At 41.1% G+C, this 17,203-nt stretch overlaps 1 protein-coding gene across 1 annotated transcript in view; it reads right to left on the bottom strand.

Moving 5' to 3' along the window:
• The window catches only part of TDRD12 (tudor domain containing 12), an 83,739-nt gene that overhangs the window by 46,230 nt on the left and 20,306 nt on the right, over window positions 1-17,203 (bottom strand). Inside the window, 9 exon segments of the mRNA XM_006016608.3 lie at window positions 274-401; window positions 4,135-4,291; window positions 5,457-5,642; window positions 6,532-6,636; window positions 8,149-8,209; window positions 9,881-9,952; window positions 10,437-10,501; window positions 13,058-13,137; window positions 14,038-14,088. Of these exon segments, the coding sequence (XP_006016670.1) occupies window positions 274-401; window positions 4,135-4,291; window positions 5,457-5,642; window positions 6,532-6,636; window positions 8,149-8,209; window positions 9,881-9,952; window positions 10,437-10,501; window positions 13,058-13,137; window positions 14,038-14,088 (905 nt within the window).

The following is a 17,203-nucleotide window of genomic DNA, read 5'->3' as shown; positions in this document are numbered from 1 at the left end:
TTGTAGACTCATCATGAAAAATGAGTTCTTAAACTGCTCCCCATCCCAGTCTCCCAGGTCTCTTTTTAAGTACTGCAAACCTCTTAAACTCTTTGGGGGAGGGGAAAAAGGGGGGGATGTTGTTACTTTTGCTAAAATTTGGACAATCACATCATAGGCTATAGTCCTGTTTTATTGAGGTCGTATTTATAACAGTTCCTTGTCCTTTAAATATGTAAGTTATAACATACAATAGAAGCAACATAAGACCACCTGAACAAATCTCATACTCACTTGTTTGCTGGCTTCTGATAACAGTACCTCAACCTCATCAAGAACGAGATGACAAAGTCTAAGTAATAATAAACTATGGTGTTCAAGCAGTCTTAAAAGGCTGTATGGTGTAGTTACAATCACTTCACCTGCATGGTGGAAGGTAAAAAAAAAAAAACTGGCAACACTTCAGCTTTCATTTACAAAAGCACTGTTATCAATTCTTGTTGTTTTACATCATGCACTTGGTCATTTTATTTTTACATTAAAAATAACAAAATAAACAAAAAAAAGTTCCCAGTAACTGGAGTTCAAGACAATTTTGTCCAAATGCACATTTGTATCCAAAAGGAAGCTCCAAGGCATGAGCACACCCAGTATACACACATGGACAACCATTCAGAAGGAATCTTTTTAAAGAATTTTATACGGCCACTGGGATCTACCTTTGGTTCCCGATTTAACTGGTCTGTGATATTTAGGGCACAAAAATGGCTAAAATTGCCTTAAATGGCAGAACAGATAATGCTGCATCTCCCAATCCTGTTTTCCATGCTGGGAGTGAAATGCAACAAATTCAAGTAACAGTGCAGTATCCTGTTTCTGTTTCCAGCCCCAAGTTAAGGAGGTGGAAAAAAACCCACCACACTTTAAAAGATATTTTCCACGCCCCTTCCCTTCATAAAATGAAAGATCCAATTCTTTAAGTAAAAAAAATGAAGCATTCAACATCTACAAACTCCTACCAACTTCTGCAAACTGTACAGATAGTTTTGGAAAGGACTGCAAGTCAGAGGATAGGAATAAACAATACAAATGTAGGTCTACAGATCTCCCTAACAGTACTTGCTTTAAAAAAAACAACAATAATTTTGGGAAACAAGTCTAGAAATGTGGGTCTAAATATGCAGCATGTAATCCTATAATTCAAATCTGCTGAAATGAATAAATACAACTGATAGTTATGCAGTCATGTCAAGCCTCAATGTATGACAGGCCTACCAATTAAGAAACAAGATATAAAACTAATGTCAATCATACCCTGAATTCACTCACAAAATACATCACAAAGAATATACATTACATACAGAAATATACAGAGTTAACTGGCAATTTTTAAAAAGCCCTCTCATGCTGCCTCAGCAAAAAGCCATCAATATTTTAATTTCAGCTATCAATCCAGGGTCAACAAAAATATATTTTTAAAGTGTTGATCTTATTTCAATACTCTCAGCCACTATCTTTTCTTATTTCCAATTACTTATACTCTTTGCAATTTGCCCACCAACAGGAGTTGGGTAGATTGCCCGTTTGTGATTCGGCAGTCTCTTGTCCACTTCAATTTTTTAAACTTAACATTCCAAATTGTACATTAAGCTAATAATATGCACTAGCTTGACTTCCTATTATCATCACACTGTACTTTTTTAACCTCCTGCCTGCATAAATGCGGCTTGCAGAGCCATCATTTATAGGGCCTTGAGAAAACTGTGATTTCGCAGACTGTGTGGATACCGTGAAATTAGTCCCACATCACAATCTTTAATGGTTGAAGACTGTGCCAGAAAAGCCCACGAAAGCACAGGTTTCCCTTTGCAGGCTGGCAGCATTCCAGCCTGCAAGGGGAACTTGGGCTTTTGCACCTCCAGCCTGCAAACAGCTGCTAGGGACATGGCCAGGATACAGCCAGGCAAGCTTATAGGAACAACCCCAGCAGTTGGATGAAGGTAAGGGCATGTGGGGGAGGTAAGGGGGGTTTCAAGGGCCAGGGTGGTGCATGGGCGTGCCTGCCACATGTGCGGCACATGCAGGGGTAAACTATCATTTTTCACAGAACATACAGGAACCCATTTGCCAAGATCAATGGTAGTTCCATAAATATTACGTGAAAAACGATACTTTACCTGCACATGTACTGCGAATTATCTATAAGAAACCCGTGATTTTCTCAGAAGCCCCTACATGGCCCACAGGGCTCCCCATAGGGCAGGAAATCTGACAGCAAGGGAGTGGTGGCCATTAATACGGTGACTCTCCCTTCACCCAATTCCCCAAGCCCAAACTCCACATTACTGGTTGCAGCCAGGCTACACCCCTTTTCACCCCACAGGGCCAGATTGCAGCTGGGCTGCTCCCTGCCCCCTTCCAACCAGCCAGATGGTGCCCACTACACCTGTCCTGCTGCTGAATCAAGACAGCCAGCAGATAGACAGGGCACTGCCCATCCAGCCCACTGAGGAAAAAAAGGACAAGTACCACTGTTTTACAATATTCTTCACATACTCCATACTGGAAAATAACTGCCTTAGTTTTTATGTTGTACAGTACAATGAGTTCCCACTTCTAGAAAATAACATAGTTCCTTTTTGGCCATGTCTGCATATCACACAGAACAGCCTAAACTTGGTCATCTCCAAACAAGAAGTCTACACTAATACCTCAGTTCAGTAAGAGATTGTGATGTTTGTCTCTATGGGCATTTATAGATGACACATTAAAGTGGGTTAAATGCCCTTTTCCACTGGTTTAATGGTGTTGTTATTTGCACAAGTTTGCAAATTCAGCAGTGTACAGGCAGTCCTCAACTTACAATGTTTCGAGTTACGTTTTACACTTACAACGTTTATAAATAGACACCCTCTCTCAACTTTACAACACCAGTTTTGACTTACAATGCTTGATCCGATGCAATGCCATGCCAGCAAACAAGTTCGCTGCATCACTCATCTCCCTGGAGAACATCTGTCTAAACTTCCTTGGACACTTCCTTTAAGCAAGCAGACAAGACTCCAGAAAAACCTGCGCCCAAGACTCCTGAGAAGACTCCAGCCAAGAACCAAAAAGTCCAACCAAGAGTCCTTCAAAAAGTCCAAAGTCACCTCAAAGAAGCCCTTCCAAATCAATAGGATTGCTATTTACAATATTAATATATCAACATTAATATATTTCTCATCTATAATTAATCAAGTACAAAATTCTGGGGTATTTTTGGTGAAAATAGTGTATTGGGCCTTGGTTCAGGAACCAATCCCCCATTTATAACATTGTTTCTTATGAGAAAATTGGTTCCAAGTTAACAGCATCTTAAGTTGAAACGCTGTTTCAGGAACCAATTGTGTCGCAAATTCCGAGGAGTTTTAGTTTGCTACCTTACAGCCGCAAAGGGAATCACCAGGCTCCATGTGGCTCAGGAGCTGTGCAGACAGCTCCAGCAGGCAGCAGCCCGGCAGTAGCCCAGGAAGGCAGGCTGAACTGAAGGAAAAAAAAAAGTGGCGAGCCTGATCTTTCCCCCCCCCCTTCCCTGGAGCCTGCATGAGCTGCACAGGGGCCCAGTGCTTCCCTCCACAGTTGCAGTGCCCCCCAGAACCATCCAAGCCAGGTACCTGAGAGCAGGTGCTGCCTGGGCGCAGGGAGGGGAGGGGGGCCATCACTGCTGTGGAGGGAAGCACCAACCCGCAGCTTGCTCTCCCTTCCCCGCCGCCAGAGGCAGGTAAGGACACAGGTGTACACAAGACAGGGGTTTACTTCGCCCTAAATTGAAGCGGTGCTTTTAAAAAAAAAGCACCACTTCAATTTAAAACCTACCGTGTCATCTACAAATGCCCTAAGGTATGTAATTAGAGCATCACTTTCATAAAGTCTCAAACAGATTTGCTGCCTGTAAGAACTTTAGATTCACTGGCAGGATAGCATAGAGAATTTATCATCTACCATTTAACTGAGCTCTTCCAAGTGCAAATAATCCATCATTAGTTGTAAATTTATGCAGTTTCTTTAAAAAATGCATCAAATTGGGATTTTAAAATACCAGACTTAACATTTTGCAAAATCAGTTTAACCCATATCATTTTAAAACATAAGCAAGCAATAAGTGATTCTTACATCCTTGTAGAAACTTCATATTTTTGACCTCTTCGTTTTTCAGTCCAACTAATAACAACATTGGATGCAACTGTCTGGAACATCTGCCATATTTTTTCAATAATTCAAAAACAAGTTGTGCTTTCTTCCATCCAGGACACACGATTAGCGTTGTTGGCTATATGCATACAGATATACACACACACAGACATCAGTCTACAGAATTTTAGTTTAGAACCAAAAAAAAATAAATCTCAGGATGCTAGGGGTTATACTATAGAAATGTTATCTAAGATAATAACATCTGATTGATCCCAAAGTGTTTAAAAAAGTAAAAGAGCATGTTAAACTATACAGAAAGCATTTTTCCCATTGAAACTTCAGGAACTCTTTAATATAAAGCAAGAGTACACAATGGTGTACCACAAAAATAAAACCTCTCTTATTCATTGAACACTAAGGGGAAAATTCAGATACGTAAACATTTTATCCAAACTAAAATTTGGCCAAGACCCCAGGGTCTCCTTTAGACTTCATTAAGTTATTTTTAAAAGATACAAGTTCCATAAAATGCTGTAAATGTTTAAATTTCCCTGTTGAGAACCTTCACATTGATTTAACTTACCTCCTTTTGCTTTACAGTAGATCTAATTCAGATGCCAAGGCATTTAAAAAACACACCTGAATAGCCTAAATTTTATAAGTCAATCATTGTATTTAAATTGATACTATATTTGCCCTTAAAATGGTAACACATTAAAAAAGTGAATGCACTTACACCAGGGGTGGGCAAAATACAGTCCATGGGCTGGATCCAGCCTGCCAAGTGATTCTGTCCAGTCCACAGTGGATTCCTTGGCCCCACCTCTGGGCTCATGCCACTTGGCATGGAGTGCGGCCTGCCCTATTCCCAAGTGTGGCTCTCAGGCACACTGAGAGCTGCAGTCCACAGGGCCAGGCAATGCATTGCCAGGGCACTATTGCCCATTGCAAGTGGATGTACAGCAAGTGGATCCTGGCTCTGACCCAGGCCTAAGCCCCAGCCCCACTGCTGTCACCACCCCGCACTCCTGATTCTGTCCCACTCTCAGAAGCTGCTCCCTGCCCACCCACAGCCCCATCCCATCCATTTAGCCAAGCGCACCCTACCCACAGGGGTCCTGGCGGTCTCCACTGAGACCCTACCCACCCATTCCATCCAGTAGCTCCACTCCCCCACCAGGCAGTGTAAACAGCCACAACAGGGAACGAGACTGGGTCAGCACCCTCCCACCTCTCCCAACAGCTCACCAAAACTTTGTAAGTGGCTCTCCAGCCCAAATAATTGCCCATCCTTGACTTACACCATTCCCACTTGGCAATGACTTGTAGCAGACTCTTGATTGCAAAAATGTAAGAATTGGTGGAATATACAACAGAGGATCATTTCCATGATGAGAGATGACAACTACATCACATCCACGAGCTATAGGTGGCCAACAATAAGACTGTGTGAAAGTAGGGCCTATAAACTTATTCCAGAGAAGCTCCTACAAAAAGACAAATGAAAACTGCTAGATCAAAAAAATCTGTCAGTGTTTAAACGTTTAATTCTAAATGTCCTCTCATAAGAAAACAAATCTTTAAATATCTGAAATAAGGAACAATAAAATAAATAAAATAAGAATTATTTTTCCTTGAGCATAGTAGACACTATCTGTTGCAGAAGCTTGTGTGTCTGTTTTTTGTTGCCACTTCTGGATTAATTATATTGTCCACAATGATGCATTCACAGTTTTCCGCTCTTAGATCCACATAGGTTGAAAGTAAAAGTGGCAAACATTGTATGTGATGGAATTACACTAACTTTTAAAATAGGTTTAGAAAAATTGTTCTCCAAAACAAAGCCTATATATGCTTATATTTTTCAAGCATTAACATACTTTGTAAAATGGCAGAAGGTTCCTCAGGGCTTATCTAAAAACCTATTTGTTGGGAATCATTCTGAAGTCAGTTGCTAATGACATCCTTCCAGACTAATAAAACAAAATAAAACCCAAGAAATAATGCCCTGGTATGCAGTACCAATAACAAAGGCACGAAGTATTGCACAAAATAAAATGCTGAGTGGATTTTAAGTCTTTCATCCATTAAAGAAGCCACACACACAAACCAAACTGACCCTTGATATGAAGTATGAAAAAAATTGTTGAGAAAATATGCTTAATTACAGGATCTTAAAAAAAATAATTAAGAAGAGACTCACAGGAAGGATACCTCTTTTGCAAATATGAAAGTTCTGCCAGTTAATTACTTGGGTATTTTTCCTTACTTTTTCATTAACATGATCATAAGTAACTGCCTAGACTGCCCCACAGAAGGGGATGAGGGTCATCCATCCATTAATATGTACGGGGTAAAAATAAATGTGAATATTACCTTTTTCAGATCAACAAGAAGTGGTGCTGTTTCAAGAGATGAACAAGGTTCTATTTTCTTGTTAAAAACAACAAAATGTTGTTCTGCACTGACCTTTAGAAACTCCTAAAAATACACATATTTAGGCACTAAAAAGAAAATATTTAATAAAAATCTCGCCTTTAATATACTACCCCAAAAGTAGCCATAATGTACATCTTATATCAATTTTGCATTTCAAGAAAAGTAGTTACCATATTTACCTGAATCTAAGATGACCCCCCACCATAAGTAGATTCTATATATGAAAAACTTATCATTTTAAAATAATGTTCCAGGTATAAAATCTAATTATTAAGAGCGGTCTTAATGCATCTACCCCACAGCTACAGGGGAAGTGGGGGGGGTGGGAAGAGGGGGGAAGGTGTGGCAGCCTACTTGCCTTCTGCCCCTTCCACTTTTTCCTGCTACAATCTTCCTGTCCCTCTTGCCATCTGTACCCCCAAGCCACAACCCTCCACAGCCTCTGCCCCTTCTCTCCACAGCCCTCCACTTGCCTTCTGCCCCTAGTCTTTCCCTTCCCTCCTTACTATCAGACACTGCTCTGGTTCTTTTTCATTCCAGGTCATAGAGCACAGTATGTGGAAGCACGTTCCCTGCCAGACTATGCAGCACCATCAGGACTGCTGGGCAGGGTACAGTTTCCATGTACTTCATGCCCAAGAGGGAAGGCACCCTCAGCTGGAGCCAAGCTGCACCCATCCGATAGTTCAAGGTGAGGGGGAGGCTGGGGGAGCAGGAAGGCAGAAGCTGCATAGGGCAAGCAGAAGAGTGGGGCAGGCAGCTGTTATGGGTCTGACTCTGGCCCCAACCTGGGCTCAGGGCCAGAGCTGGTGCTGCAACAGACGCATACCCCGCCCTTCCTCCGCACACTTTGTACATAAATCTAAGACCAGAGGCTCCCCTTCCCTCCCTCTTCCCCCCCCACTGATCGGGTGGAGGGGGGAGGCTTATTTGCTTAGATTCAAGTAAATATGGTAACAGTACAAAAGGTTACAAAATCAGCAAACTTCAGTGCTTCTGCATATTCCCACTTGAATGCATTAAAACAAACAGCACCTTAAAGCAGGGTTTGTCAACCAGGGGTATGCGGGAAGTACAACCAGAGAATACATGCAGGTGGGTGGGAACAGTGTGCCACCACCCACCTCCGCCTCCCAGAAGCAGGGCTGGGCAGGGGCAAAGGCAGTGGCCCCCCTCTGCGAGCCGCACAGGCGCCGCCCGGCTGAATGTGGGGGGGTGGGAGCGGAAGCTAACACGCAGCGGCTGCTACCGCCACTCCATACTGCCACCGATCCATGTCTGACCACGCGCCACCTCTCCCTCTTCCCCACACCCCCGAAGCCCAATGTCCGGCCACATGCCACAAAATACACTAGAACAAGTGTTAATAATTAGAACTCTAAATGAAAGTGCAGAATATACACCCTGTCAAAATATAATCCTATCAAACTACAGAGAAGAGAGTTTTTAGTATTTAAAACATTATTCTTGATTATTGCTAATGAACAATTGAAAATTAAAAAACAAAGATAAGTTTATACAGTAATTGTTAAAGAAAGCCAAGTTCTGAAATACCTGTTTCTCATTCTGAAAATGATCTGTTTTCAAAGGATCAGGATTTAAAAACTGCAAAAGCCTGAAAAGTATACAGATCTAAATCCATTAGTAATTAAACACGAAAGAAATACTGCATACATTCTTTCTCAATGCGTCTATTATAACCCTAGGCAGACAAGGTTCTTTGGTCTAATAAAAGATATCAGATTCACCCAATTTAAATAGTTGGAAAACAATTATTAAGCAAGCTTTCAGGTTCAAAAACCCTTCATCAGGCTAAGGAAATTTCAGCAGTTGGTGTGTGCTCTTCCTGGATGGAATGAAAAGTAAAGAAGCCAGAGGCTGGGCTGGTATGCATACAAGACATGTAGTCAGTGAAAATGTAGACTGAGGAGTCAATGGGTGAGAGAGAGGCTGGGGAAGGGGAGGGGGATGGAAGTGGAGAGATACCTGCGGAGTCAGATGTCAGGCAGGTTATAATGTATGCATATCAGCCCAGCCGCTGGGTTATTTACTTTTCATTCCATCCAAGAAGAGCACACACCAACTGCTGAAACTTCCTTAGCCTGACGAAGGGTTTTTGAACCCGAAAGCTTGCTTAATAATTGTTTTCCAACTATTTAAGTTGGTCTAATTAAAAATATCAGATTCACTCAAAGAACCCTGTCTGCCTATATTTAGTCCATGATTTTTAGTATCCAGGAGGTTGATGAAGTGGAGTTCATAGGTTCGTCTCTGGGAAGTGTTTTGTAAGTTTCCTTTGAGGATCAGGACTGAGAATGGAGAGAGAGTGGTGTTCTTGTGAGACCAAACAACAACTGCGCACCAGAATGAATGCACGCCAGAAATCTATCAAAGACAGAAATACCCAATTACCGGTGGGGGCACATTTCTCACAAGAAAACCACTCTCTCTCCAAGCTCTCAGTCCTGATCCTCAAAGGAATCTTACAAAACACTTCCCAGAGACAAGCCTATGAACTCCACTTCATCAACCTCCTGGATACTAAAAATCATGGACTAAATATAGACATTGAATTTATGACACATTATAACCTGCCTGCCATCTGACTCCCCAGGTACCTCTCCACTTTCATCCCCCTTCTCTCTCTTCCTCCCCCTCCCCAGCTTATCTCTCACCCATTGACTCCTCAATCTACATTTTCACTGACTACCCGTCTTGTATGCACACCAGTCCAGCCTCTGGCTTCTTTACTTTTCATTCCATCCAGGAAGAGCACACGCCAACTGCTGGAACTTCCTTAGCCTGATGAAGGGTTTTTGAACCCAAAAGCTTGTTTAATGATTGTTTTCCAACTATTTAAATTGGTCTAATAAAAGATACCAGATTCACCCAAAGAACCTTGTCTGCCTATGTCCTTAGACCAACACAGCTACAACCTACACCCCTATTATAACCCTAAAAACTTGAAAATTCCCTTTCCATATCTGCAGAAATTTTATCAAGAAAAATCACCAATATTAAAACAATGTTTGGCACTGGCCTCTGATGTAAATGAAAACTAAGGGAACTAGCCTTTATATGATGGCCTGTTATTTCTTCAGTTAGGGAAAACTGAATCGAATGGGTTGAAGTGAAAGGGTTTACAAGGTTTCAAAACAGGAAAAATATTGCTTTGTAGTTACCAGTTTGTTGTCAGGTGCTTCAACTTGCCCAGAATTTATCACACACTACGCATTAAAAATAAAAGTACAAAAGGAGGGAAAAAACCGAAGAGTTATATACGTACTTTACACAGCCACTCTTTTCATCTTGTTGTATCTCTTTCAGTTGTTTCTTACATGTGATTTCAAGTAAGTCACTGAAATAAAGAAGTCATCTCATGAATAAACTTTAACACGGGCACAAATCTCACTACAGAAGACTAGAAATAAAAATCAAGGGTAATGCAAGTATTACATTTGGCTATCTGTCCCACTAAGCTGCATCTAGCCATTTAACCAGGCAAAATTACTTGTAGTTCCATATATCCATAAACATTATAAACCAGACTTGGGTCCCAATCAGAAAGAATATGGAACACACACTTAACTTCTATATACACACATATCAGAACGCACATTTAACGTCTTAATTTGGACCTTAATAATAGACAATTCATTCTTTTCATTTAAAGAGAAGCATTAGTTTTATTTTACATCTGAACCAGCCAAAGTAAGATAGCACTTCTTCCCACAAATGCTAGATCTCATTTTAATGGTATAGGAACTTTAGCTGAAAATTAACACTTAAGCAGGTGCATTATAAAAAGACACAAAAAAAAATTAAAATATATTTAGTCATACCTGTCTGTCTGACCAGAAATAGTTATATTTTCTTTAAAAGGAAAGCCGAGAAACACACTGACAGTCTAAGAAGAAAGAAAATAAAACCAGTTAAAAACAATTCCTGCATGACTTCTAAAGCAGGATTTTAGACAAACACATTTTCCAACTAAAAGGATAAACATAACAAATAGACAAACAAACTAGGTATTTACAGGCATTTGGCCTGACAAGAATTGTGGGCAAAATAACAACAGGATTCATGTGACTTAAGACTGAAAAAATAGTAAACAATGTCAACTAAAGGGGATGCGAAGAACAGAGCCTGTCAAGTTTTTCCTCTATTATAAAGGTGGTTGATAAGAGTATTAGTTTTGATGCAACAGATTTATGTAAGGCTTCTGACTTGGAAGCATTTAACACTTTGATTAAGAACATGAAACACACATTGAAGGACTAAAAGCTGGCTAAATGACAGATCTAAAAATGCAGCAGTAAGCACAAAGTAATCATAAAGCCAGTTGGGGGGGAAGGAGCCAAAATTTTTTAGCTCTACACTACAGTTTTTAAGAATTGTATAACAGTGACCTTAAAGAAAATTCACAGACTGCAAATGAAACTAATACTGGAGGAATGAAAAATTAATGAACTGGACAAGTCACAGCTACTGAGCTATCTAAATTGTTTGGTAAGCTCTGTGCAAGCAAACACATCTTAATATATCCAAATCCAAACATCATATGCCTAGAGCTAAAGAATGTAGGCATAGAAGTAGGAAATTTATTTATCCTGGGATGCACCGACTCAAAGAGATATTGGGAGTTGTGAAGGATACCAACTGGACATAACCTGCTAAGGTACTTTTACATATGTTCTAAGTGGGGGGGAGGGGAGGCACGCAGCACTTCAATTACAGCAGCTCCAAGAGTTGCTCCAATTAAAGTACCACATTGTCTTGTGTATCAGCATCCCTGCGCTTCAAAATGGCAGCAGGGTGCTCAAAAAGCTCATTCGACGAGCTAAAGCACCTTGCCATTTTGAAGAACAGGGACACTTATACATGAGACATGGGAAATTGTGGGAGCACTGAAATTACCATGCTCCAGCAGACTCGATTAATTTAATTTGTTCCAATACACTGTAATTAGTGTGTCAGAGCAGCCTCTGCACTAGTGTACAGATACCACTAGATTGTGGCAAAAAAGGCTAATGGGATCTTTGGAGCTAGGGAATCTCCAACACAGACGGATTCATTATTCCACTTTGGATTTCACTACTACCTACCATCTTTGACATTTTTGTATACCCGTGTTCACTTGTCCCCATAAAACAATATTAACTGGATGCTTATCTTGCCGGGATCCTATGACCCCAGCTGACTTCCTGCCCTTTGGGCGGAGAGCTGGACTCGATGATCTTCCGAGGTCCCTTCCAGCCCTGATGTCTATGAAATCTATGAAATCTCTGCATCTGGTAACACTACAGCCATTTCTGGAAACCAATGTCCAGTTGTACTAATACACACACTTTGCTAAAGCACTGGCCAAAATAGGCCTGACCAGCAAACCTGACCAATGCATTAACTCCTCACAAAAAAAAAAAAAAAAGACACTTGGCATATGGGCCTGATGTGCATTGCTACAAAAAGACGGGAGGGGGAGATGGCAATACAAGGTTTAGGACATAGTCCATAAGGTTGGAAAAGGAACGCTCAGATCAGGATGTAGAACAAGCCCATGGGGTACAGGATGGTTTGAGTTATTCAAGATACAGATGGAATGCAATACGTAGCTTTTGATCATTGTATAAGAGGAGAATTGAAAATCAGGAGAACTCTGTAGTGGCCTAGGGGAGCCTGTGTGGTGTTATGCTGACTATCATGTCACAGATACAAATGCCTTAACTCCTGCTGTGCTGTACTTGTTAGGCCAAAACATGCTAGGGCTGTTTGCAGGCAATAAACCTGGCTGATTCTTTACCACCGAACTGAACCTGCTGCTATTCATTAAGACAAGATTTGTGTTGGATTCTCCTGGCTGGGACACTGCAGTTCCTGAGACTTCAACACTGACAATACACTAGTAACACCCAACAAGAACACCACCACCAATCACACCTAACAACAAACATAGGTCACTTGAGAGCATCAAGAATCATTACAGGATTGGAAAACATGCAACACTGTCAAAGGCTTCTACAGCTCAGTCTGCTGTACTTCAGTTATCACAGAGAAGGTTAAGGGTACATTGATCACACTCTGCAAGAACCAACATGGAAAAAAGACACTTAAAAAAACTCTTCAATCTAACAGGCAATGGAACACCAAGATTCAGTGGCTGGAAGCAGCAGCTAGGGAGTCGAACTAGAAATAAGTTACAGTTTTTTTCTTCTAAAACAGTAAGAGTAATTAACTACTGAAATAACAGGTTTTGGAAAGTCATCTAGCCTTCATGATTTTTAAATCAAGACTAGATTTTTTTCTCCTTAAAACATTATCCAGTTAAATAATGAATCCAATGAAGTCCTATGGCACATGAAATACAGGAGATCAAAGTAATTAATCACCATGGTCCCTTCTGGCCTTACCTATGAAAAACTTTATACAAATTTTAAATTTCAAGTAAATGGAGTAGAATACTTACAGACTCATTATGTCCATTAAAAGATGTAGTTGAAAGATTTTTACCATTCTTTTCCAGAAGAGGATTTGAAGCAGTGCGCCCTAAAAGCAACAAATAATTACACTTTACAGCAGAAATCACTAGTAACAACAAACTCCTAAAAAGAATTTTTTTATTTTATAAAGTTACCAGAATGCATGTAAAAAACACATTATAATCTATAGTGGAGCGCCACTTAAGCTATCTAGGAACTGAAAGAACAAAATGTGTCCTAATTACATTGTTTACACTAAAACATTTGTCTGCGTTTTTTCATGTGTGGATATTCCTAAGCCTGTCTAGTGTGCATGTGACATGACATGCACTTTTAAAAACACAGGGAGATAATCTTGCTTTAATGACCCAGCGAACAACACAGTACTTAATTTTGTTCACATAGAGCCTACTGCAGGTGTATGCATAAGCCTGCAAGCTTTTAGCCAAATATATCCATTGCCATATTCTTATGTCCTCAAGGCAAGACTTAAAAAAGGACAGAGCTGTTCCAACTATCACTCACTTATTTCATCAAATGTAGAAATCCCAGTGTGGACGCTATTTCAATATAGGAAAGGTAAAGTCACAATACCCATGGAAAAACACGACCCGTCCCTCCCCGACACCCTGAATATAACAGGGTGCTAGTAGACCCTGTTACTTCGGGGGTCTGAAGGGGATGCGGCTGCTCGAAGAGGGAGGTAGAGCAGCAACACAGAGCCAGCAGTAAACGACGCCAGCTGAGAACAACCCAGTGGGGAGGATTTAAAGAGATAAGCGCCAAGGCGGAAGCTGGTACAGATAAAAACCAGCAGCTGAAACAAGAAGCTGCCCCAGGGGCACCTAGGAGGAAGCCAAGGCCAGAAAGGAACCTAAGGGGAACATGACCCACAGGACGCAGACACGCGGTGGGCTCCAGTAATGCGGAAGAGACGCCATTGAGGGAGTTGGCGTCAGTCACTTACCAGGGCTATTGACACTGAGAGAGATGTCAGGGAGCTCAAACTGTGTGGGACCTGGAAGAGGAAAAGAAAAGAGACTGAGTTAGGAACGGGGCAGCTCCCAAATACCTACTTTATTTCTTGATTGTATCAAAGATCTCCCCTCTGTAGCCACTTGGGTCTCTGAGCCAGTAACTGGCTGAGCAGGAGTGAGCAAAATAAAACCTATGGCTGTTTTAGTTGAGCACCTGAAATCCATCTGGTAATTCACTGATCAGGATTAATCAATTAATTTTTTCCCATGAAAGATGTGGCAGGTGAGTTCCGGAGAGGAGTGAGGAGGGGGGGTCACCCTTCCCCGTAACACTGAGCATTCCAAGTAAGCAACAGCATTTATCCAAATGACTCCCATGGTAGGTTATTAGCTGCTACTCTTCAAGCAGCTGGATGACAGAGTCCTTATTTAAACAAATGATAAAAAAAACAACCTTGCCAAAACGGACATCTGATGAAAAGCTGGTCAACACCAAAAATGAACCAAAATTCCAAATAGCTTCGACAGATTTCAGAATAGAAACTCCAACTCCAGAGGAAATAGAGCATTCCTTCAAAGAGGAGGGAACCCAAATGCCATTCTGAAATCCTAAGAAAAAAAACCTGAAAAGCCTAGGTAATTTATGCAAGTGCTTTGAAAGATACAGGTATCCAGGTTGTAGCCATATTGGTCTAGAGGAAAAAGCATACACTGAAAGATACAGGCCTCTACATGTTCAGTGTTAAGAAGCTTAGTCTTCACAAATCATTAGCTTTATGGGAGAAAAGGGGAGAAGAAACTACAAACAGATCTATCAAGTCTTGAACTAGTTCTAGAAAAAGATATGGAAGTTTGAGAATTAATCTTTATGAAAGAGAAAGTATATGGCTGACCAGTTATTAGAAGCTTACACACTGTAACAACAACTAAAGTACTGAAAATGGCGAAGATGAAACAAAGGGAATGGTGTCATTAGTTAAAACCAGACTGTCAGAAAGTCATATCTACTAGTAATTTAGAAGCTGAAGAATGAAGAGGAAAACTCCAAGCAACTGTCCATTGGCAGATGTGCAAAAAAAGCAAGTACTCTAAACTAGTCTCTGGAAACTTGAGACATTTCCTTATTTAGCTATAAGATTCAAGCTAAATATTTAAAGTTAATGTGGAAATGTGCAATAGCTGACTATACAAAACTAAAGAGGAAACTGATATACCTCAGCAGATCAATTTAAGCTTTTTCCACACAGACACTACATGGCAATTCTGCTTTTTCATGTACCATAGTCACCAGCCACAAAAACACCTATTAGACTTAAGGGAATTTGGTACAGGAAATCTGGTATGTACAGTCTGCATTTTTACATGCGACAGAGGTTGATGCAGCAGTCTGACAAGTCCACAACAAGCTGCAATTAACAGAATAACCTGCAATAAATGTGACTAGATGTTTCAACAAAGTAACAAATCACTTTAATAGCTGTATCTTTTAAGTACCTTCAAAGGGAATCTCTATGGTGTATACCGTTTTCCTGACCAGCCCTACCTAGAAAGATCTAAATTACAGACCCAAGGGATTAGGAAAATGATGAGTGGTCCTCATAACTGGCCATGAAATTTCTTAATTACTGGTGAGGTCTAACACTGAAATACCTGAAATCCCACAGCTAGAACCTTGGGCAGAGATTATTTTATCCATGAATCTCAAATTACAGAAGGGAGGTGAGTCACGGAATGAACAGTTAATAGCTGAACTAAGGCTGAAAACAGCGACAGCCATGCCCAAAGGCAGTGGTTTTCAAATTTGCTAAGAAGTCACAGAACACTTTCATATCACTTTTTCTGCCACAGAACCCCTGCCTCTGGTTCCACAGACCACGTGAGCTGATCCTCAATTTCTCTGCAGAACTCCTAATGACCTACTGCAGAAGCCCAGGGCTCTCAGAACAGTTTGAAAACCACTGCTCTAAGGTGTAGGCAGATGGTGCCAGTGTAATACACTAAAGTACATGAGATCTTCCCAAAACATGATTACTGCAGCAAAAACAAGTCTTTTCAAGAAAGCAGTAGAACAGTCAGGGAAAGAAAGGACAGGCAGGAAGGAGAGGATCTACAACAAGAAGTTAATGAATGCAATTCCTCTAGAAGAGCAGCTGATCCCCAAGGAGCAGAAACTGAATACAGATCTTCTGAGAAAGGGAAAGCACAAGTCATCTTCAGTACTAATAAGCACAATGGATACATCAGAAAACAGATAGGGGGAATAACGGGAGCTCAAGTTTCAAAATAAAAGGACTGAATGAGATTTAAGAGACCCATAATCAACAGAGGCGATGCCGACAAATAGAAAGTGTATGGAGTTCAGCCTTCTCTTAGGCAGGGCCAACCCTAGAGGCATGCAGGGCCTGGGGCATATCAGCCTGTGCAGCCCAGGGGACGGGGCCCAGCAAGTGGCCGGAGCACGGAGCGGCAAATGGCCGGAGCGCAAAGCCAGAAGAGCGGGGGCGCCCTCGACACTGTCCATGGGGCCCCCCCGGGGCAGTCGCCTCAATTCGGCCTCCCCACCCTGTCCCAAGGGACAGCTCTGTTCTTAGCCCACAGAAAAGCAGTCACTATCAAAAGAAACTTAGAAGACCAAGTTCTCCCAGAGTTAGGTAGAAGTTGCCCAAGAATCTGAAAACAGATTTATGGAACAATGAAAATAGACATCTTCTCTTTGAAGTCCTTTTGGAATAGGATTTGCAGGTAGTATACTTACTGGGAGCACTGGATTTTCCCAAACTAAAAGAGCAGTTAGTATGCCCATCATTTCTGAGTTCTATGCCCTCACAAGAACTGGTGATGTAGAATGGGACATTTCCCAATGACTAGTACCATGACAAACTGAAGAGAAAAGGACTAAAAATCTATTAAAATGTGGTAATATGGGGGGAAAAAAACCCTAAAATGACTAATTCTAAGCTGTATATAATGAACTGAAGTAAGTAAGTACATCAAGGCACTAGAACGAGTAGCTCCATCTTATAAGGAATACAAACAAGAAATGTGAGCAATGGTTGGGCCACTCCTCCTTTATGACTTCTTAGATAGATTCACAGATGTTAGGGTCGGAAGGGACCTCAATAGATCATCGAGTCCGACCCCCTGCATAAGCAGGAA

This window comes from Alligator sinensis, unplaced genomic scaffold, assembly GCF_000455745.1.
Source record: "Alligator sinensis unplaced genomic scaffold, ASM45574v1 scaffold170_1, whole genome shotgun sequence".
NCBI lineage: Eukaryota > Metazoa > Chordata > Crocodylia > Alligatoridae > Alligator > Alligator sinensis.
The sequence above is the reverse complement of the archived record's forward strand: the minus strand, read 5'-3'. Positions and strand labels throughout refer to the sequence as shown.